The sequence below is a fragment of the Nerophis ophidion genome, linkage group LG01, assembly GCF_033978795.1.
Source record: "Nerophis ophidion isolate RoL-2023_Sa linkage group LG01, RoL_Noph_v1.0, whole genome shotgun sequence".
Taxonomy (NCBI): Eukaryota; Metazoa; Chordata; class Actinopteri; order Syngnathiformes; family Syngnathidae; genus Nerophis; species Nerophis ophidion.
In genome coordinates, this window is record NC_084611.1 from 90,795,158 (window position 1) to 90,819,658 (window position 24,501).

Here is a 24,501-nt window from a genome sequence, read left to right on the forward strand (position 1 = left end):
GATGTGGCCCTCAATGACAACTAGTTGGACACGCCTGATCTAGACCATCGCCTGAAACCCGGAAGTGCCTCCAGGAGCGCTGTAACCGGCTGACCCGTCAACGAATGTAATCGTACATGTTGGAACGGACAAATAAAAATGATTCTGATTCTGATTCTGAGGTCACGGGATTGGGACCGAGCCTTTGTCTCCTCCATTGTTGGTTGAATCACTTCCTGTTTACTTCCTGCCACAGCTGAAACACTGCAGCCGCTACATCCACGACCTTTTTCCTCTGCTCATCAAGAACTTGGACCCGGTGCCCCTGCGCCACGTCCTCAACTTGGTGTCGGGGCTGCACCCCAGCGCGCACACGGAGCAGGTACCTTCTGACTCGCTGAGTACGAGAGAGAGAGAGTTACACCAAAGTGTTTGTTTGCAGACGCTCTACCTGGCCTCCATGCTCATCAAGGCTCTGTGGAACAACGCCTTGACCGCCAAGGCCCAGCTGTCCAAGCAGAGCTCCTTCGCCTCGCTGCTCAACACCAACATCTCCATGGGCAACAAGAAGGGTCGGTCTGGCTGCACCACTGCGACAGGAGCGTGGTTCTCACACGCCGCGTCTTTGTCATTGTTTGTTTGTCCCGCCAGGCTCGCCCGCCGCCAGTCCCGACAGCAGCGACAACAGCGACACGCAGCACAGCGCAGGAAGTGACATGGACATGGACGAGCAGCTGATGGCGGGAAGCAAGCGAGGCCAACAGAGGCTCTCTGACACGGAGGTAGGAATCCTTTTTTTTTTAATACCAACACCAATAGAAACTTAATATTATATAGATCCACTGATATGGTTTTTTCTTCACTCTTGGTTCAAAAGCCGTGAAGTTGTCACGTTGTGTATCAGGGGTGTCCAAACTTTTTCCACTGAGGGCCGCACACTGAAAAATCAAAGCACGCGGGTGCCAAGTTGATAATTTTTTCATTTTCAAAACCAATACAATATACACTTTTTTATTTTTTTTATTTTTTATTTTTGGGGCTCCCTCAAGTTAGGTCTTAAGGACACAGAAGGGTTTCAGTCTTAAACAAGGTTCAAAATAAGTCATATATTATTATTTTCATAAAACCGTTGAATCGCTAATTCTACTTCATTATTTGTTTTAGTATTTACGAGATTTTTTGTCGAAACCCTATTTTTTGAGGCAAAATACACAATATTTTTCCCCAAAATATTTTCAAAGGCGGGATAGCTCGGTTGGTAGAGTGGCCGTGCCAGCAACTTGAGAGTTGCAGGTTCGATTTCTGCTTGTGCCATCCTAGTTACTGCCGTTGTGTCCTTGGGCAAGACACTTTACCCACCTGCTCCCAGTGCCACCCACACTGGTTTAAATGTAACTTAGGTATTGGGTTTCACTATGTAAAGCGCTTTGAGTCACTTGAGAAAAGCGCTATATAAATATAATTGACAAAAAGTGAAATATTTAATGATCCATAAATAGGTCAATAATTCATAGCAAAATGTATTTGAATTTCGCCCCGTCCTTGTTTGTGAACGACTGACAAATCTATGGAAGCCGCTTTTAAACCCAATCATGGCACCCACCTGTTCCCAATTAGCCTGTTCACCTGTGTCAGGTTCCAAATAAGTATTTGATGAGCATTCCTCGACTTTCTCAGTCTTTTTTGCCACCTGTGCCAGCTTTTTCGAAACACGTCGCAGGCATCAAATTCCAATCGAGCTAATATTTGCACAAAAATAACATGGTTTCTGAGTTTGAACGTTAAATATTTTGTCTTTGCAGTCCATTCAATTGAATATAAGTTGAAAAGGATTTGCAAATCATTGTATTTTGTTTTTATTTTCCATTTACACAACGTGACAACTTCACTCGTTTGGGGTTTTGTAACAAAATGAAAAGAGTCAACACTGATGCACGTAAAAATGCAAAATGTCGGTGCTGATAATCAGTGGCTTGCTAATGCATAATCATCCAATGGCAGTTGTTGTCGTTTGAGCTCCTTGTGGTGGTTGTCAGGAGTCCATGCAGGGCAGCTCTGACGAGACGGCCAACAGCGCGGAGGAGGGCAGCAGCGGGCCGGGCAGCACCAGCGGCCGCAGCGACGCCACCAGCAACGAGGCCGCCTCCAGCAGAGTCAGCCAATCAGCCGGCAGCCCCGGCAGCGAGCTGCACTCGGACGACATGGCAGACAGCGAGGCCCTGAAGGAGGAGGAGGAGGAGGAGGATGATGATGAAGACGAGGAGGAGGAGGAGGAGGATGACGACGACGACGATGAAGAGGAGGAGGAGGAAGAAGATGAGGAGGAGGATGAAGAGGCGCACGTTGAAGACGGCCAGCAGAAGGATCCGCGGGAGCAGGTGGAGTCGAGGAAGAGGAAGGCGGGCGAGGCTCTGGGTGAAGGCTCCTGCCTGGGGGCGGGGCCTAGCGGAGCCTGCGGCGGGGCCAAACCCAAAGTTCTCTCCTTCAGCCCGGAGACGTCCGCCATCATGGCCACGGCGGCGTCCACGTCACTGGAAAGTTGCATGAGGATGATGGACGTGTGCCCTACGCCGTCGTCTGCTCGACTTGACGACCCCGAGCGCCCCCAGGGGCCAGACGGGAGCCCCACCCGGGTGGGCCAGGGCCCTCAGGAGCCCCCCTGCATCTCCCGGCCCGCGGACTTCCTCGGAGATGCCATGGGCGGCGAGCTCTTCACCTGCCGTCGCTTCATCGGCCCCCAGCATCATCACCCCCACCACCACCACCCCCATCACCACCACCACCATCACCACCACCACCACCATGAAGGGTAAGTCTTCCTCACCAGACTCTTTTGGAGGTCTTTTCTCTCCTTCCTGACCCCCACACCCCCCCCTCACAGGCCGATGGTGGAGGACATGCTGAGTGCCGACGACGTCAGCTGCAGCAGCTCCCAGGTCAGCGCCAAGTCCGAGAAGAACATGGCCGACTTTGACGGCGAGGAGTCGGGCTGCGAGGAGGAGCTGGTCCAGATCAACTCCCACGCCGAGCTCAGCTCCCACCTCCAGCAGCACCTCCCCAACCTGGCCTCCATCTACCACGAGCACCTGGTGCAAGGTGAGCTTCTCTCTCGGCATTTTGGATGGAGTCTGCTTTTCATGTTGTTCAGTGCCAGTTGAGACTATCGTATTTCCTTGAATTAACCGCCGGGTATATAGTATGTGCCTGCCTTGAATTACTGCCGGGTCAAACTCGTTTAGCAAAATAATTAGCATATGCCTAGAATTTCCACCGGGTCAAACTCGTCACGTCACGAGTGACACTTCACCTGTCATCATTTTCAAAATGGAGGAGGCTGATTTCAATCATTTGAAATCGCATAAAGGGAAGAAGATCAAGAGCTATTCAGTAGGATTTAAGGTCCAAGCTATTGAATATGCTAAAAAGAACAGTAAGCAGCTATGTTTTATTAATATACCGTAGCTGCGTGTGTCAAATATGAGTCATTAAATGACTCCCGCCTCCTGGTGGTAGAGGGCGCTAGTGATCCTTCTTGCGACTACTCGGCTGCAGAAGAAGTGACAACAAGCAGCAAGAGTGAGCAGCGTGTGTTTATTTTTTCCTCTCTCTTGCACTTTTAACATGAAGGTGAAGTGAATTATATTTATATAGCGCTTTTTCTCTAGTGACTCAAAGCGCTTTACATAGTGAAACCCAATATCTACTTTTTACATTTAAACCAGTGTGGGTGGCACTGGGAGCAGGTGGGTAAAGTGTCTTGCCCAAGGACACAACGGCAGTGACTAGGATGGCGGAAGCGGGAATCGAACCAGGCAACCCTCAAGTTGCTGGCACGGCCACTCTACCAACTGAGCTATACCGCCCCATTTAGAATTACATATCTAAAATAAAACAGTTTTCTAAACTGGACTTTCAATGGAAGCAGGAGGTAATAAAGGAAGATCTCCATCGAGACAGAGAGACTTTTAAAACTGAAGAAAGATAAGGAAGACTTTTATAAACAAGTTATTGATGCTTTTGATCAGAAGGAGCTGCGCATGGACTTCATTTATAAGTAAAGGTAAGACCATAATAACGTTATTTTTTATTAAATGTGCTTTTCATAATGGTATCCTTACATCACACTCAAATGTATAAGCGCAGGCCTAAATTTCCCGCATGCCTTTGGTAAGCGCCGGAGTGAGAAAAGGTTTTAAATTTATTAGCGCCCCGGCGGTCATTCAAGGAAATACGTTAGTACTAAATGAGAGAAATCTAAGGATATTATTTTTAAATAGTAAACGTCTGCCACTGAACATTCCAAAAATATCAGCCGCTCTAAAGGTTGAAGTTCAAATGGTCACGACTTACAAGTTCTTAGGAGTTGTCATTGATGAGAGCTTGTCTTTTAAATCTCACATTGAAAAACTTGTGGCTGAACTTGAAATTAAATTGATTTTTTCCTTAGAAACTACCGTATTTCCTTGAATTGCCGCCGGGGCGCTAATTAATTTAAAACCTCTTCTCACTCCGGCGCTTACCAAAGGCATGCGGTAAAGGCAAGCATGCACTTATAAATTTGAGTGTGATGTAAGGATACCATCATGAAGAGCACATTTTATAAAAAAATAACATTATGGTCTTACCTTTACTTATAAATGAAGTCCATACGCAATTATGTGCTCCCTTGCAACAATTGTAAAAAAAAATCCCAGAATTCCGGGTTTTCCGGGACATTTTTCCCGTACAAATTGAATTGGCCATTTTTCAAACTACACCATTTTCACATTTTTTCAAACCATTCCACCTTCAACATATTCCACTCATCCTGCACATTCAAACTGTCATTTTTTCAAGTTAAAAAAAAATTCCAGGAATTCCTTTTTTTCCCCCTTTTTTTCTGTCGACTACTCCTTCCACATTTTTCCACCCACTTCAACCGATCCACCATCAAAATATTCCTCTTAATCAGGACAGAAAATGTTAGTTTTTTTTCATTGGAAAAATTCCCGGTTTCCCCAAGATTCGAGGAATTCCATAATACCATTTCTCAAATAAAACGTTACTACTTGAATATTTCTCTATCGATTTAAAAAATTCCAACATCAACCATTTGAACTCATTCGCATTACATTTAGCATTTTTCCAAAAATTCCCGAATTTCCCAGATTTTCATAAAATTCCCATTTAAAAAAAAAAAAATTAATAAATAATAAAAAAGGGAAATTTTTCAAAGTGCCACAACTCCCACATTTTTTATCCGATTCAAACCTTTCCAACTTCAAAATATTCAGCCTGTTCAGGAATTGTGTGCTCCCTTGCAATAATTGTAAAAAAAAAAATCCCAGAATTCCGGGTTTTCTGGGACATTTTTCCCATCCAAATAAACTCAATGAGTTGTTACCAGCTTAAATAAAGGATACTAATGATTAAGAATAGAATGTAATATTTGAAAGAAGCTAAGTTGTGCTGTTGGTGTGCAGGTCCCGGCGTGCACAAGCATCAGTACTCCGGCGGCCACGCGGTGACGGACGTCAACCTGGACAGCGTCTGCAAGAAGGGCAGCACGCTCCTGTGGGACCTGGTGCAGGACGAGGACGCGGTATGAAGAAAGATTTATTTCCTCAATCAATCACAGTTTGTCTGTGGAGCGCTTACAGGGCTTCACTAACCTTAACCGTGTCCCCTGATCTGAATCCCCATCTGGACAAGGAAAAACTCCAAAAGCCCTAAAATGCAGAGTCATGTCTGCATGACCGTGCATGTGGCAGAGAAATCAACTCGATGGGTGTCCAGATCTCCTTTTTGGATGGCTGATTTTACTGCGATAGCATCAAAACATGCTAGCATGTAAAGTGTGTGATATCACGTGTGATACAAGCAGTCCTGCAGTGTGTTTACATGTGTGTGAAGTGAATTATATTTGTATAGCGCTTTTCTCAAGTGACTCAAAGCGCTTTACATAGTGAAACCCAATATCTAAGTTACATTTAAAGCAGTGTGGGTGGCACTGGGAGCAGCTGGGTAAAGTGTCTTGCCCAAGGACACAACGGCAGTGACTAGGATGGTGGAAGCGGGAATCGAACCTGCAACCCTCAAGTTGCTGGCACGGCCACTCTACCAACCGAGCTAAACCGAGCTATACAAGCAGTTCTGCAGCGTGTTTGCTTGTGTGTGATATCATGTGCGATTCAAGCAGTCCTGCAGCGTGTTTGCTTGTGTGTGATATCATGTGCGATTCAAGCAGTCCTGCAGCGTGTTTGCTTGTGTGTGATATCATGTGCGATTTAAGCAGTCCTGCAGCATGTGCGCATGCGTGGGATATCATGTGCGATACAAGTAATCTTGCTGCATGTTTACTTTAGTGTGAGATCATGTGCTATACAAGCAGTCCTGCAGAATGTTAACCTGTGTGTGATATCATGTGCGATACAAGCAGCCCTGCAGCGTGTTAGGTTGTGTGTGATATCATGTGCGATACAAGCAGTTCTGCAGCTTGTTTGCTTGTGTGTGATATCATGTGCGATTCAAGCATTCTTGCAGCATGTTTGCTTGTGTGTGATATACTGTGTGATACAACCAGTCCTGCTGCGTGTTTACTTGTGTGTGATATCATGTGCGATATTAGCAGTCGTGCAGCGTGTTTGCCTGCGTGTGATATCATGTGCGATGCAAGCAGCATGTGTGCATGTGTCATATCATGTGCAGTAGAAGTAGTCATGCTTCATGTTTCCTTGCGTGTGAAGTCATGTGCAATACAAGCAGTCCTGCAGCGTGTTTGCTTGTATGAGATGTCATGTGTGATACAAGCAGTCCTGCAGAGTGTTTACCTGTGTGTGATATCATGTACGATACAAGCAGCATGTGTCATATCATGTGCAGTAGAAGTAGTCATACTGCATGTTTACTTACGTGTGATATAATATGCGATACAAGCAGCATGTGCAGTAGAAGTAGTCATGCTGCATATTTACTTGTGTGTGATATCATGTGCGATACAAGCAGTCCTGCAGCATGTTTGTTTTGTGTGTGATATGTGCGATACAAGCAGGCATGCAGCATGTGCATGTGCGTGATATGTGCGATACAAGCAGTCTTGCAGAGTGTTTACTTGTGTGATATCATGGGCGATACAGGCAGCCAGTTAACATCTAAATGTCCTCCAATAAACACACAATTTCTTCTATTTTACTGAAGCCAATTACAAAACTAGACATAGATACAAGTAGTCATGCTGCATGTTTACTTGTGTGTGATATCATGTGCGATACAAGCTAGATATATCTTGTGCAATAAACAATGAACCACCACATTTGTCAATATAAAGAAGTATCAAATAAGTATAGTTACACAGCACTTACAGATACAAAGTATTAAAGTATCCAGTAACAAATGTGTCCACGTCTTTTGGTTACCACTCCACTTCAACTTAAAGATGGCATAAGTACATTCCAGGTGGTGGATAATACAAACCTTGTTTCCATATGAGTTGGGAAATTGTGTTAGACGTAAATATAAACAGAATACAATGATTTGCGAATCCTTTTCAACCCATATTCAGTTGAATATGCTACAAAGACAACATATTTGATTTTCAAACTCATAAACTTTATTTTTTTTTGAAAATAATAATTAACTTAGAATTTCATGGCTGCAACACGTGCCAAAGTAGTTGGGAAAGGGCATGTTCACCACTGTGTTACATCACCTTTTCTTTCAACAACACTCAATAAACGTTTGGGAACTGAGGAAACTAATTGTTGAAGCTTTGAAAGTGGAATCCTTTCCCATTCTTGTTTAATGTAGAGCTTCAGTCCTTCAACAGTCCGGGGTCTCTGCTGTCCTATTTTACGCTTAATAATGCGCCACACATTTTCGATGGGAGACAGGTCTGGACTGCAGGCGGGCCAGGAAAGTGCCCCAGCGTTTCCCACACATTCATTTATTTGTGGCGGCCCGTCTCGAAAGAATTACGGCCGCCACAAATAAAAAAAATATTTATATTTTTTTCCGGCTTTCGACTGGCTCGACCGCTCATAAAAGAAATGGGACTCTGTCTGTGAATGAAGCTTGTAGTTACATATGATATAAATATGTACACAAAGTGTTGTAATTATATTCCAACTCCGCGTTCTTCTTGCCCCCCCCCATTCACCCCGTCCGCCGCCCGACCACACCACCACAAATAAATGCCTGATCTGTGGGAAACACTGTACCCACACTCTTTTTTTTTTTTTTTTACAATGCCACGCTGTTGTAACACGTGCTAAATGTGGCTTGGCATTGTCCTGCTGAAATAAGCAGGGGCGTCCATTAAAAAGATGGTGCTTAGATGGCAGCATATGTAGTTCCAAAACCTGCATGTACCTTTCAGCATTAATGGTGCCTTCAAAAATGTGTAAGTTACCCTTGCCTTGGGCACTAATGCACCCCCATACCATCACAGATGCTGGCTTTTCAAATTTCCGTCAATAACAGTCTGGATGGTTCGCTTCCCCTTTGGTCCGGATGACACGATGTTGAATATTTCCAAAAACAATTTGAAATGTGGACTCGTCAGACCACAGAACACTTTTCCACTTTGCATCAGTCCACCTTAGATGATCTCGGGCCCAGAGAAGCTGGCGGCGTTTTTGGATGTTGTTGATAAAATGGCTTTTGCTTTGCATAGTAGAGCTTTAACTTGCACTTACAGATGTAGCGACCAACTGTGTTTAGTGACAGTGGTTTTCTGAAGTGTTCCTGAGCCCATGTGGTGATATCCTTTAGAGATTGATGTCTGTTTTTGATACAGTGCTGTCTGAGGGATCAAAGGTCATGGTCATTCAATGTTGGTTTCTGGCCATGCCGCTTATGTGGAGTGATTTCTCCAAATTCTCTGAACCTTTTGATGATATTATGGAGCGTAGATGTTGAAATCCCTAAATTTCTTGCACTTTCACTTTGAGAAACGTTGTTCTTAAACTGTTTGACTATTTGCTCACGCAAATTGTGGACAAAGGGGTGTACCTCACCCCACCCTTTCTTGTGAAAGACAGCATTTTTTGAGAAGCTGTTTTTTATAACCAATCATGGCACCCACCTGTTCCCAATTAGCCTGCACACCTGTGGGATGTTCCAAATAAGTGTTTGATGAGCATTCCTCAACTTTATCAGTATTTATTGCCACCTTTCCCAACTTCTTTGTACCGTGTTGCTGGCATCCAATTCCAAAGTTAATGATTATTTGCAAAAAAAAAAAATGTTTTATGAGTTTGAACATCAAATATGTTGTCTTTGTAGCATATTCAACTGAATATGGCTTGAAAAGGATTTGCAAATCATTGTATTCTGTTTATATTTACATCAAACACAATTTCCCAACTCACATGGAAACGGGGTTGGTAGATAAGTTAGTGTTTTTCATTGCTATGACTCATTTGACACATGCTACACTACAAATGAATAAACCTATGATTCCTGCTGATATCGCATCTGATGATCAGTATCAATTTATACTCAAAGCTCCAATATCGGTATTGTGAGTGCCAAGCTTGCATCGGGGAGTCCCACCCACCATCGTCCAGAGGTGACGGAGTCCATGCTGTGTTTCAGATCCACCTGTCTGAGGGTCTCATCAACGAGGCGGAGAAGCTGCTGTGCTCGCTGGTGTGCTGGTTCACCGACCGACAGATCCGCATGCGCTTCATCGAGGGTTGCCTTGACAACCTGGCACACCACCGGTGAGACCGTGGGCGTGGTGGACCCGGGCAGGCAGGAGGTGACACTAATCATCTTCTTTGCTGCTCAGCTCTGTGGTGGTCTCTCTGAGACTGCTCCCCAAGCTCTTTGGCACTTTCCAGCAGTTTGGCTCCAGCTACGACACGCACTGGATCACCATGTAAGTCCGGCTGTGGCGGCACAGGTGTGTAAGTGGTGTTGGTCGCAGGTGTGTAAGTTGTGTTGTGCACAGGTGGGCCGAGAAGGAGCTGCACATGATGAAGCTCTTCTTTGACAACCTGCAGCACTACATTCAGGAGGTCCGCCTGCAGCGCCACAAGTTTGCACTGTGAGTCTGGACAGCACTCACGCAACTCCACACCAGGACTAAGCGCACCTCCACATCCGGACTAAGCGCACCTCCACACCTGGACTAAGCGCACCTCCACACCAGGACTAAGCGCACCTCCAAACCTGACACGTTGACTAAACACATGAACTAAGAGCAAGGGAACGCTTGACGTGTAGAACTAAGCACAACTTGACACGTAAACTAAACACCACTAAACACGTGAACTAAGCATCACATCACATGTAGAACTAAGCACCACTAAACACGTGAACTAAGTCCAATTGTACATGTAAACTAAGCACAACTTGACACGTGAACTAAACACGTGAACTAAGCACCACTAAACAAGTGAACTAAGTCCAATTTTACATGTTGAACTAAGTCCAATTTTACATGTTGAACTAAGTCCAACTTGACATGTAGAACTAAGCACCACTTAACACGTGAACTAAGCCCAACTTGACATGTAGAACTAAGCACCACTAAACACGTGGACTAAGCACCACTAAACACGTGGACTAAGCACAACTTCACATGTAGGACTAAGCACAAATTCACTTGTAGAACTAAACACAACTTCACATGTAGAACTAAGCACCGCTAAACATGTGAACCAAGCAACACTAAACACATGTATGACTAAGCACAACTTCACATGTAGAACTAAGCACAAATTCACTTGTAGAACTAAACACGTGGACTAAGCACCACTAAACACATGTAGAACTAAGCACAACTTCATATGTAAAACTAAATACAAAATCACTTGTAGAACTAAGCACCACTAAATGTGTGAATTAAGCACCACTAAACATGGGAACTAAGCACCACTAAACATGGGAACTAAGCACCACTAAACACGTGAACTAGGCATCATTAAACGTGTGAACTAAGCACCACTAAACATGTGAACTAAGCACCACTAAACGTGTGAACTAAGCACCACTAAACATGTGAACTAAGCACCACTAAACATGTGAACTAAGCACCACTAAATGTGTGAACTAAGCACCACTAAACATGTGAACTAAGCACCACTAAACGTGTGAACTAAGCACCACTAAACATGTGAAATAAGCACCACTAAACATGTAAACTAAGCACCACTAAACGTGTGAACTAAGCACCACTAAACGTGTGAACTAAGCACCACTAAACGTGTGAACTAAGCACCACTAAACGTGTGAACTAAGCACCACTAAACGTGTGAACTAACCACCACTAAACGTGTGAACTAAGCACCACTAAACATGTGAAATAAGCACCACTAAACATGTGAACTAAGCACCACTAAACGTGTGAACTAAGCACCACTAAACGTGTGAACTAAGCACCACTAAACATGTGAACTAAGCACCACTAAACATGTGAACTAAGCACCACTAAACATGTGAACTAGCACCACTAAACATGTGAACTGAGCACCACTAAACATGTGAACTAGCACCACTAAACATGTGAACTAAGCACCACTAAACATGTGAACTAAGCACCACTAAATGTGTGAACTAAGCACCACTAAACATGTGAACTGAGCACCACTAAACATGTGAACTGAGCGCCACTAAACATGTGAACTGAGCACCACTAAACATGTGAACTAAGCACCACTAAACATGTGAACTAAGCACCACTAAACATGTGAACTAAGCACCACTAAACATGTGAACTAAGCACCACTAAACATGTGAACTAAGCACCACTAAACATGTGAACTGAGCGCCACTAAACATGTGAACTAAGCGCCACTAAACATGTGGACTAAGCACCACTAAACATGTGGACTAAGCACCACTAAACATGTGAACTAAGCACCACTAAACGTTTGAACTAAGCACCACTAAACGTGGGAACTAAGCACCACTAAACATGTGAACTGAGCGCCACTAAACATGTGAACTAAGCGCCACTAAACATGTGAACTAAGCGCCACTAAACGTGTGAACTAAGCACCACTAAACATGTGGACTAAGCACCACTAAACATGTGAACTAAGCACCACTAAACATGTGAACTAAGCACCACTAAACACGTGGACTAAGCACCACTAAACGTTTGAACTAAGCACCACTAAACGTGGGAACTAAGCACCACTAAACATGTGAACTGAGCGCCACTAAACATGTGAACTAAGCAACACTAAACATGTGAACTAAGCACCACTAAACATGTGAACTAAGCACCACTAAACATGTGAACTAAGCACCACTAAATGTGTGAACTAAGCACCACTAAACGTGTGAACTAAGCACCACTAAACATGTGAACTGAGCGCCACTAAACATGTGAACTAAGCGCCACTAAACATGTGAACTAAGCGCCACTAAACATGTGAACTAAGCACCACTAAACATGTGAACTAAGCACCACTAAACGTGTGAACTAAGCACCACTAAACGTGTGAACTAAGCACCACTAAACACGTGAACTAAGCACCACTAAACACGTGAACTAAGCACCACTAAACACGTGAACTAGTCATCATTAAACGTGTGGACTAAGCACCACTAAACATGTGGACTAAGCACCACTAAACACGTGAACTAAGCACCACTAAACACGTGAACTGAGCACCACTAAACACGGGAACTAGGCATCATTAAACACGTGAACTAGGCATCATTAAACGTGTGAACTAAGCACCACTAAACGTGTGAACTAAGCACCACTAAACACATATAGTACTAAGCACCACTAAACGTGTGAACTAAGCACCACTAAACATATAGTACTAAGCACCACTAAACACGTGGACTAAGCACCACTAAACACATATAGTACTAAGCACAAAATCACTTGTAGAACTAAGCACCAAAAAATGTGTGAACAAAGCCCAATTGTACATGTAGAACTAAGTGTAACTTGACATGTTGAACTAAGCACAACTACACACATCAACTAAGCACAACTACACACATCAACTAAGCACAACTACACACATCAACTAAGGACAACTTGACATGTTGAAGTAGTTTGGTCTGCACCAGTCTTTGAAAGGATCAAGTCTCATGTGTTTGCAGGTACAGTCACAGCGCGGAGGTGCAGGTCCGCCTGCAGTTCCTCACCTGTGTCTTCTCCACTCTGGGATCACCTGATCACTTCAGTGAGTTCTACCTTCTCCTCCTCACCTCCGTGTCTCAGTTTGTCACCTTGACGTTTTGCGTCCGCCTCCTGCCAGGACTAAGTCTGGAGCAGGTGGACATCTTGTGGCACTGCCTGGTGGAGGACGCGGAGTGCTACGACGACGCCCTCCACTGGTTCCTCAACCAGGTGCGCAGCAAGGACCAGCACGCCATGGGCATCGAGACCTACAAGCACCTCTTCCTGGAGAAGGTAGCCAATGGACCAGAACCTTCGCCAACATTTCAATTGTCAGATGGAGTTTTTATCTTGGCTTGTGAAAGATGAACCTGTACGACCACTGAGTGACCAGGTGGTGTCGCTAGCAAACATGGACGTGCAAAAATAGAAATAATTAACTTAACGGCTGCTACGCGGAACGTCAGTACTCATCGCCGGCTTGACTTGTGAAAAAGACGACAGTTTTGCCTTGCACGACGACCACTTTGAAGTGAATTATATTTTATATAGCGCTTTTTCTCTAGTGACTCAAAGCACTTTACATAGTGAAACCCAATATCTAAGTTACATGGGTGGCACTGGGAGCAAGTGTCTTGCCCAAGGACACAACGGCAGTGACTAGGTTGGCAGAAGCGGGAATTGAACCTGCAACCCTCAAGTTGCTGGCACGGCCACTCTACCAGCCGAGCTAAACCGCCACTTTATTTTTGTATTGGTCGTAGAGCCTGGCGCTAAACCGGTATAATTGTTAATACCGAAATATTTTAGAAGGAGATATATATTTGAGACAATACCGCCATACCTGTATTTTTTTATGTGCCTTTTGTTATGGCCAGAGTGTCGTAGCTGAGGAAGGAACCTGAGATATACTGTATGACTCATTCATTGTGTTTTTTTATTTTCATGACTGTTTACATTAGGGATGCACCAAAATGAAAATTTGTGGCCGAAGCCGAATAAAATTTAAACGCTTGGCCGAAGGCCGAATACCGAATAATGAATGCAGTTTTTCACAATTTATTAAATATTGCATAAATAGCCTAGAATAAATATTTAGACACGTTTTTCAAATAAAGTAATTTTTTTATTGAATATTGAATTTTTTTAAATATTTCAGTAGCCTTTGCTTTTCAAAAAAAAGCACAGTTTTTCATTTATATTAGGCCTTCAAACAAAACATGCATTCCAAAAAAAAATAAAGTGCATTAAAGTGGATAAACCCACAACAAATGAATTATTGTCCTTTTGGCAAAAGTCTGCTTAGCCACAGTAGATATGCTAATAATGTAAACAGAAGGCTCAAGTAAAGCTCAATTAAGTGTGTGCTTGTAACCTCATACACTTATACAGGTAGCCTACACAACAGGCTAATAATGTAAACAGAGGCCCCACTAAATCTCAATAAGTTTGTGCTTGTAACCTCATACACTTATACAGGTACTTATACTGCACGTTGGTTGATTGCGTCACTGCGTCAAAAAACTGCGTCACACGACACTATTCGGCCTTGTTTTTAACTCATTCCACCGAAGGCCGAATGTGGCTTTTTTTGCCATATTCGGCCGAATATATTCGGTTACCGATTAATCGGTGCATCCCTAGTTTACATTGTAGATTGTCACATCAAAACTATGAATGAACACTTGTGGAGTTATGTACTTAACAAAAAAAAGTGAAATAACAGAAAACATATTTTATATTCTAGTTTCTTCAAAATAGCCACCCTTTGCTACGACAATACTTGGGGATGTCCGGCGGGCCAGATTGAAAAGTTGCTTGGCACTCAGCATCAAAGGCTGGAATTGGGGGTTTAAATCACCATATATGATTCTCGGGCGTGGCACCACTGCTGCTCACTGCTCCCCTCACCTCCCAGGGGGTGATCAATAATTTCGCCACATCTATTGTGTGTGTGACAATCATTGGTATTTTAAACGGAATACAATGATTTGCAAATCCTTTTCAACCCATATTCAGTTGAATGCACTATAAAGACAAGATATTTGATGTTCAAACTCATGAACTTGATTTTTTTTTTTTTGCAAATAATAATTAACTTCGGATTTCGTGGCTGCAACATGTGCCAAAGTAGTTGGGAAAGGGCATGTTCACCACTGTGTTACATCACTTTTTCTTTTAAAAACACTCAATAAACGTTTAGTATGTGTGTGACAATCATTGGTACTTTAAACGGAATACAATGATTTGCAAATCCTTTTCAACCCATATTCAGTTGAATACACTATAAAGACAAGATATTTGATGTTCAAACTCGTAAACTTGATTTTTTTTTTTGCAAATAATAATTAACTTCGGATTTCGTGGCTGCAACATGTGCCAAAGTAGTTGGGAAAGGGCATGTTCACCACTGTGTTACATCACCTTTTCTTTTAAAAACACTCAATAAATGTTTGGGAACTGAGGAAACTAATTGTTGAAGCTTTGAAAGTGGAATTTTATCCCATTCTTGTGGAGTTATGTACTTAACAAAAAAAAGTGAAATAACAGAAAACATGTTTTATATTCTAGTTTCTTTAAAATAGCCACCCTTTGCTACGACAATATTTGGGAATGTCCGGCGGGCCAGATTGAAAAGTTGAACAGGCCACATGTGGCCCCCCGGACTTAATTTGCCCAGGTCTGGTGTAAAGTCATATGCAAAAATTGCGACGACTTTTAATCATCAACTGAGTTAGTTTTTTAATCTTAGCGGACATTGCTTAACACGGCCAGTAATGAATAATTCCGCTGGTAATCACAGTGTCAAAAATAACGTTGAAAATATAAAACATTCTCATGCATTTTAATCCATCCATCCGGTTTCTACCGCACCTGTTCAAGAAGTTGCAATAATGGTAAGAAGTGTTTTATTTACTGTTGGTTAGCTTCAGAATAACAATGTTATTAAAAAGAATAAGAGATTTATTATACTCTAAAAATGTTGGTCTTGCTTAAAAATGCATGCATTTAGTTGTATTAGTTTCAAAAAATATATTATATGCCTCTCACGGAAATACTTTTTTAAATATTTGGCTTGTATGGACTCTCTCAGCCAAAAAGGTTCCCGACCCCTGCACTATAAAGACAACATATTTGATGTTCAAACTCGTAAACTTGATTTTTTTTTTTTTTTTTTTTTGCAAATAATAATTAACTTAGGATTTCATGGCTGCAACACGTGCCAAAGTAGTTGGGAAAGGGCATGTTCACCACTGTGTTACATCACCTTTTCTTTTAAAAACACTCAATAAACGTTTAGTATGTGTGTGACAATCATTGGTACTTTAAACGGAATACAATGATTTGCAGGCTTCACGGTGGCAGAGGGGTTAGTGCGTCTGCCTCACAATACGAAGTTCCTGCAGTCCTGGGTTCAAATCCAGGCTCGGGATCTTTCTGTGTGGAGTTTGCATGTTCTCCCCGTGAATGCGTGGGTTCCCTCCGGGTACTCCGGCTTCCTCCCACTTCCAAAGACATGCACCTGGGGATAGGTTGATTAGCAACACTAAATTGGCCCTAGTGTGTGAATGTGAGTGTGAATGTTGTCTGTCTATCTGTGTTGGCCCTGCGATGAGGTGGCGACTTGTCCAGGGTGTACCCTGCCTTCCGCCCGATTGTAGCTGAGATAGGCGCCGTCGCCCCCCGCAACCCCGAAAGGGAATAAGCGGTAGAAAATGGATGGATGGATGGACAATGATTTGCAAATCCTTTTCAACCCATATTCAGTTGAATGCACTATAAAGACAAGATATTTGATGTTCAAACTCGTAAACTTGATTTTTTTTTGTTGCAAATAATAATTAACTTCGGATTTCGTGGCTGCAACATGTGCCAAAGTAGTTGGGAAAGGGCATGTTCACCACTGTGTTACATCACCTTTTCTTTTAAAAACACTCAATAAACGTTTGGGAACTGAGGAAAATAATTGTTGAAGCTTTGAAAGTGGAATTATTTCCCATTCTTGTTTGATGTAGAGCTTCAGTCCTTCAACAGTCCGGGGTCTCCGCTGTACTATTTTCACCTTTTCTTTTAATAACACTCAATAAACGTTTGGGAACTGAGGAAAATAATTGTTGAAGCTTTGAAAATGGAATTTTATCCCATTCTTGTTTGATGTAGAGCTTCAGTCCTTCAACAGTCCGGGGTCTCCGCTGTCCTATTTTACGTTTCATAATGCGCCACACATTTTCCATGGGAGACAGGTCTGGACTGCAGGCGGGACAGGAAAGTACCCGCACTCTTTTACTACGAAGCCACGCTGAATATGGCTTGGCATTGTCTTGCTGAAATAAGCAGGGGCGTCCAGGAAAAAGACGGCGCTTAAATGGCAGCATATGTTGTTCCAAAACCTGTATGTGCAGTGCCGGTGTGAAGTGGTTGTGCATAACCTGCCATTTTGTGGTGTGAAGATGCCTCAGCTGAAGCCCGAGACCATCAGCATGACGGGCCTCAACCTCTTCCAGCACCTTTGCAACCTGGCCCGGCTGGCCACCAGCGCTCTGGACAACGCCGCCAGCTGCGAGGTAAGCCAACACTTCCGGCGCCCGACGTCGGATCACCTGACTTCCTCTTTGCCTCCGCGTGCAGCTGTGCGGGATGGACCAGCTGTGGGGCATCGCTCTCAGAGCCCAGTCAGCCGACATCAGCCGCGCCGCCATCCAGTACATCAACTCCTACTACATCAACGGTCAGTCTGCTGCCGTCGGACCGGAAGTTGGCCGTATCGCTCATTCCCGTGTGTGTGTGTCCAGCTGGTAAGACGGGCCTGGAGAAGGAGCAGGAGTTCATCAGGAAGTGCATGGAGAGTCTGCTGATGGCGTCCGCCAACCTGGAGAAGGACGCCCAGTCCAGCCTGACCAGCATCGAGAGGGGGCTGCTCATGCTCAAAACTCACCTGGAGGCCTTCCGACGCAGGTAAGGGAGCCCCGGGTGCCGCTCTGTCACCCTTTTTATCTCAAGCTGCACTCCTTGCCACCTCCTCAGGTTCGCCTACCACCTGCGTCAGTGGCAGATCGAAGGCACGGGAATCAGCAGCCACCTGAAAGCTCTGAGTGACAAGCAGTCGCTGCCACTCCGGATCGTCTGTCAGCCGGCGGGCCTGCCAGATAAGGTACGATGATATCGGTGTCATGTTTCCACCGTCGTCTGCTCCTTCCTAACAAGGATGCACGCAGAGTACTCCTTCCTAATTAGGTCAGTCCATGAGGACCAGTAAGATTCTGCAGGACTGCTTGTATCGCACATGATATCACACATAAATAAACATGCTGAAGGACTGCTTGTATCGCACACAAGTAAACATGCTGAAGGACTGCTTGTAACGCACATGATATCACACACAAATAAACATGCTGAAGGACTGCTTGTATCGCACACAAGTAAACATGCTGAAGGACTGCTTGTATCGCACATGATATGCACGAGTAAACATGCTGCACAACTGGTTGTATCGCACAGGATATCACACACAAGTAAACACTCTGCAGTACTGCTTGTATCGGACATGATATCACACACAACTAAACATGCTGCAGGACTGCTTGTAACGCACATGATATCACACACAAATAAACATGCTGAAGGACTGCTTGTATCGCACACAAGTAAACATGCTGAAGGACTGCTTGTATCGCACACAAATAAACAAGGACTGCTTGTATCACACACAAGTAAACACTACAGGACTGCTTGTATCGCACATATCACACAAGTAAACATGCTGCACAACTGGCTGTATCACACAGGATATCACACACAAGTAAACATGCTGCACAACTGGCTGTATCGCACAGGATCTCACACACAAGTAAACACTCAGCAGGACTGCTTGTATCGGACATGATATCGCACACAAGTAAAAATGCTGAAGGACTGCTTGTATCGCACACAAACATGCTGAAGGACTGTTTGTATCACACACAAGTAAACACTACAGGACTGCTTGTATCGCACATATCACACAAGTAAACATGCTTCACAACTGTTTGTATCGCACATGATATCACACGAGTAAACATGCTGCTCGGCTGCTTGTATCGCACAGGATCTCACACACAATTAAACATGCTGAAGGACTGCTTGTATCGCACACAAGTAAACACTACAGGACTGCTTGTATCGCACATATCACACAAGTAAACATGCTGCACGACGGCTTGTATCGCACATGATATCATGCACGAGTAAAAATGCTGCACAACAGGCTGTATCGCGCAGGATATCACACACAAGTAAACATGCTGAAGGACTGCTTGTATCGCACACAAGTAAACACTACAGGACTGCTTGTATCGCACATATCACACAAGTAAACATGCTGCACGACGGCTTGTATCGCACATGATATCATGCACGAGTAAACATGCTGCACAACTGGCTGTATCGCACAGGATCTCACACACAAGTAAACACTCAGCAGGACTGCTTGTATCGGACATGATATCGCACACAAGTAAAAATGCTGAAGGACTGCTTGTATCGCACACAAACATGCTGAAGGACTGTTTGTATCACACACAAGTAAACACTACAGGACTGCTTGTATCGCACATATCACACAAGTAAACATGCTTCACAACTGTTTGTATCGCACATGATATCACACGAGTAAACATGCTGCTCGGCTGCTTGTATCGCACAGGATCTCACACACAATTAAACATGCTGAAGGACTGCTTGTATCGCACACAAGTAAACACTACAGGACTGCTTGTATCGCACATATCACACAAGTAAACATGCTGCACGACGGCTTGTATCGCACATGATATCATGCACGAGTAAAAATGCTGCACAACAGGCTGTATCGCGCAGGATATCACACACAAGTAAACATGCTGAAGGACTGCTTGTATCGCACACAAGTAAACACTACAGGACTGCTTGTATCGCACATATCACACAAGTAAACATGCTGCACGACGGCTTGTATCGCACATGATATCATGCACGAGTAAACATGCTGCACAACTGGCTGTATTGCACAGGATATCACACACAAGTAAACACTCAGCAGGACTGCTTGTATCGGACATGATATCGCACACAAGTAAAAGTGCTGAAGGACTGCTTGTATCGCACACAAGTAAACATGCTGAAGGACTGTTTGTATCACACACAAGTAAACACGCTGCAGGACTGCTTGTATCGCACATATCACAGAAGTAAACATGCTCCACAACTGTTTGTATCGCACATGATATCACACGAGTAAACATGCTGCTCGGCTGCTTGTATCGCACATGATCTCACACACAATTAAACATGCTGAAGGACTGCTTGTATCACACAAGTAAACACTACAGGACTGCTCGTATCGCACATATCGCACAAGTAAACATGCTGTACGACTGCTTGTATCGCACATGATATCATGCACGAGTAAAAATGCTGCACAACAGGCTGTATCGCACAGGGTATCACACACAAGTAAACACTGCAGGACTGCTTGTATCGGACATGATATCGCACACAAGTAAAAATGCTGAAGGACTGCTTGTATCGCACACAAGTAAACATGCTGAAGGACTGTTTGTATCACACACAAGTAAACACTACAGGACTGCTTGTATCGCACATATCACACAAGTAAACATGCTGCACAACTGTTTGTATCGCACATGATATCACACGAGTAAACATGCTGCTCGGCTGCTTGTATCGCACATGATCTCACACACAAGTAAACATGCTGAAGGACTGCTTGTATCACACACAAGTAAACACTACAGGACTGCTTGTATCGCACATATCACACAAGTAAACATGCTGCACGACTGCTTGTATCGCACAGGATATCACACACAAGTAAACACTGCAGGACTGCTTGTATCGGACATGATATCGCACACAAGTAAAAATGCTGTAGGGCTGCTTGTATCGCACGTGGTATAACACAAGTAAACACGCTGCCGGACTGCTTGTATCGCACATATCACACAAGTAAACATGCTGCACAGCTGTTTGTATCGCACATGATATCACACGAGTAAACATGCTGCTCGGCTGCTTGTATCGCACATGATCTCACACACAATTAAACATGCTGAAGGACTGCTTGTATCGCACACAAGTAAACACTGCAGGACTGCTTGTATTGCACATGATATCACACACAAGTAAACATGCTGAAAGACTGCTTGTATCGCACACAAGTAAACATGCAAAAGGACTGCTTGTATCGCACATAAGTAAACATGCTAAAGGACTGCTTGTATCGCACATATCACACAAGTAAACATGCTGCACAACTGGCTGTATCGCACAGGATATCACACACAAGTAAACACTCAGCAGGACTGCTTGTATCGGACATGATATCGCACACAAGTAAAAATGCTGCAGGACTGTTTGTATCGCGCATGGTATAACACAAGTAAACACGCTGCAGGACTGCTTGTATCGCACATATCACACAAGTAAACATGCTGCACAACTGTATGTATCGCACATGATATCACACGAGTAAACATGCTGCTCGGCTGCTTGTATCGCACATGATCTCACACACAATTAAACATGCTGAAGGACTGCTTTTATCGCACACAAGTAAACACTGCAGGACTGCTTGTATCGCACATGATATCACACACAAGTAAACATGCTGAAAGACTGCTTGTATCGCACACACGTAAACATGCAAAAGGACTGCTTGTATCGCACACAAGTAAACATGCTAAAGGACTGCTTGTATCGCACATATCACACAAGTAAACATGCTGCACAACTGGCTGTATCGCACAGGATATCACACACAAGTAAACACTCAGCAGGACTGCTTGTATCGGACATGATATCGCACACAAGTAAAAATGCTGCAGGACTGTTTGTACCGCGCATGGTATAACACAAGTAAACACGCTGCAGGACTGCTTGTATCGCACATATCACACAAGTAAACATGCTGCACAACTGTATGTATCGCACATGATATCACACGAGTAAACATGCTGCTCGGCTGCTTGTATCGCACATGATCTCACACACAATTAAACATGCTGAAGGACTGCTTTTATCGCACACAAGTAAACACTGCAGGACTGCTTGTATCGCACATGATATCACACACAAGTAAACATGCTGAAAGACTGCTTGTATCGCACACACGTAAACATGCAAAAGGACTGCTTGTATCGCACACAAGTAAACATGCTAAAGGACTGCTTGTATCGCACATATCACACAAGTAAACATGCTGCACAACTGGCTGTATCGCACAGGATATCACACACAAGTAAACACTCAGCAGGACTGCTTGTATCGGACATGATATCGCACACAAGTAAAAATGCTGCAGGACTGTTTGTACCGCGCATGGTATAACACAAGTAAACACGCTGCAGGACTGCTTGTATCGCACATATCACACAAGTAAACATGCTGCACAACTGTATGTATCGCACATGATATCACACGAGTAAACATGCTGCTCGGCTGCTTGTATCGCACATGATCTCACACACAATTAAACATGCTGAAGGACTGCTTGTATCGCACACACATGGTATAACACAAGTAAACACGCTGCAGGACTGCTTGTATCGCACATATCACACAAGTAAACATGCTGCACAACTGTATGTATCGCACATGATATCACACGAGTAAACATGCTGCTTGGCTGCTTGTATCGCACATGATCTCACACACAATTAAACATGCTGAAGGACTGCTTGTATCGCACACAAGTAAACACTGCAGGACTGCTTGTATCGCACATATCACAAAAGTAAACATGCTGCACGACGGCTTGTATCGCACATGATATCATGCACGAGTAAACATGCTGCACAACTGGCTGTATCGCACAGGATATCACACACAAGTAAACACGCTGCAGGACTGCTTTTATCGCACGTGGTATAACACAAGTAAACACTACAGGACTGCTTGTATCGCACATATCACACAAGTAAACATGCTGCACAACTTTTTGTATCGCACATGATATCACACGAGTAAACATGCTGCTCGACTGCTTGTATCGCACATGATCTCACACACAAACATGCTGAAGGACTGCTTGTATCGCACACAAGTAAACACTGCAGGACTGCCTGTGTCGCATATATCACACACAAGTAAAGATGCTAAAGGACTGCTTGTATCGCACATGATATCACACACAACTAAACATGCTGCAGGACTGCTTGTAACGCACATGATATCACACACAAATAAACACGCTGCAGGACTGCTTGTATCGCACACAAGTCAACATGCTGCAGGACTGCTTGTATCGCACATGATATCATAAACGACCAAACATGCTGCAGGACTGCTTGTATCACACATGAGTAAACACGCTTGGGGACTGCTTGTATCACACATTATATCGCACCAAGTAAACACGCTTGGGGACTGCTTGTATCACACATTATATCGCACCCAAGTAAACATGCTCCAGGACCGCTTGCATCGCACATTATATCACACCTAGGGAAAAACGCTACAGCAGGGGTGTCCAAACTTTTTCCACTGATGGCCGCACACTGAAAAATCAGAGCAAGCGGGGGCCATTTTCATAGTTTTTATTTTAAAAACCAAAATTTATATTTTTTATATGTATAAAAAATATAAATTTTGGCCTCCACCCAGTTATGATCCCAGGGACCCCAAAGAGTTTTGGTCAAAAAAAATATTAAAAATGTGTCATTATTCAGTATTATTATTTTTATTATTATTATTCAAGTTTTAAATCTCTAGATCAATATTAGGGGGAAAAAAATGGAAAAAACACAAAATATGCAATATTTTCACTTTTTTAGGTGGAATATTTGAGATTCTATAATAATTGGAGCCTTAATTTTGGATTTTGATTCATTAGCATTTTTTGAGCAATGATACCTAAAACCAAATCACACTAGAATATTTGGGGATCCAAAAGTGTCCTGCTTACTAAAGTGTTAAAAAATTAATAATACATTTTTTTTTACTGTTTACTTTTAGCACAATAATCTTGAGATCAACTTCAGGTATATCCATCAATTTTAAGTTTTATTGTTGTTTATGTTTAGTTTGTTTATTTTAGGCTCTTCTTTAAAAAAAAATAAACAGCTCAGTTTTTTATCTGGCAAAACACAAAATATGCAACATTTTCCCCCAAAAAATATTTCAAAGTGGAATATTTAATGTGACGTAATCGGAGCCTTAAATAGGTCAATAATTCAAAATGATATTGATTTTGATTCGTTATTATTTTATAAAGAAAGAAACAACCTGCATGGCAGCTTTGTGTTATAAAAGTAAGCATTGCAACAATTTCTTGTTACATTCCACCTGTTTGCTCTTTTGTACCACTTTTTATGTTTTAAATTTTTTTCAATTGTTTTCTTAAAATAACCCGTGGGCCGCACTTTGGACACAGGAATGCTTGTATCGCACATGATATCATAAACGACCAAACATGCTGC

The 24,501-nt window shown here is 43.3% G+C and overlaps 1 protein-coding gene across 6 annotated transcripts in view; it reads left to right on the plus strand.

Annotated features, from left to right (window-relative positions):
* Positions 1 to 24,501, plus strand: part of usp34 (ubiquitin specific peptidase 34) — a 122,848-nt gene that overhangs the window by 32,602 nt on the left and 65,745 nt on the right. For all 6 annotated transcript variants that reach the window (XM_061915865.1, XM_061915883.1, XM_061915900.1 and 3 more), the window contains exons 11-25: positions 236 to 361; positions 422 to 551; positions 631 to 761; positions 2,016 to 2,788; positions 2,861 to 3,075; positions 5,442 to 5,560; positions 9,553 to 9,680; positions 9,749 to 9,838; positions 9,911 to 10,006; positions 13,030 to 13,112; positions 13,188 to 13,342; positions 17,500 to 17,613; positions 17,678 to 17,777; positions 17,842 to 18,004; positions 18,074 to 18,200. In XM_061915865.1, coding sequence (XP_061771849.1) covers positions 236 to 361; positions 422 to 551; positions 631 to 761; positions 2,016 to 2,788; positions 2,861 to 3,075; positions 5,442 to 5,560; positions 9,553 to 9,680; positions 9,749 to 9,838; positions 9,911 to 10,006; positions 13,030 to 13,112; positions 13,188 to 13,342; positions 17,500 to 17,613; positions 17,678 to 17,777; positions 17,842 to 18,004; positions 18,074 to 18,200 — 2,550 coding nt within the window. The remainder of the gene's footprint in view (positions 1 to 235; positions 362 to 421; positions 552 to 630; positions 762 to 2,015; positions 2,789 to 2,860; positions 3,076 to 5,441; positions 5,561 to 9,552; positions 9,681 to 9,748; positions 9,839 to 9,910; positions 10,007 to 13,029; positions 13,113 to 13,187; positions 13,343 to 17,499; positions 17,614 to 17,677; positions 17,778 to 17,841; positions 18,005 to 18,073; positions 18,201 to 24,501) is intronic.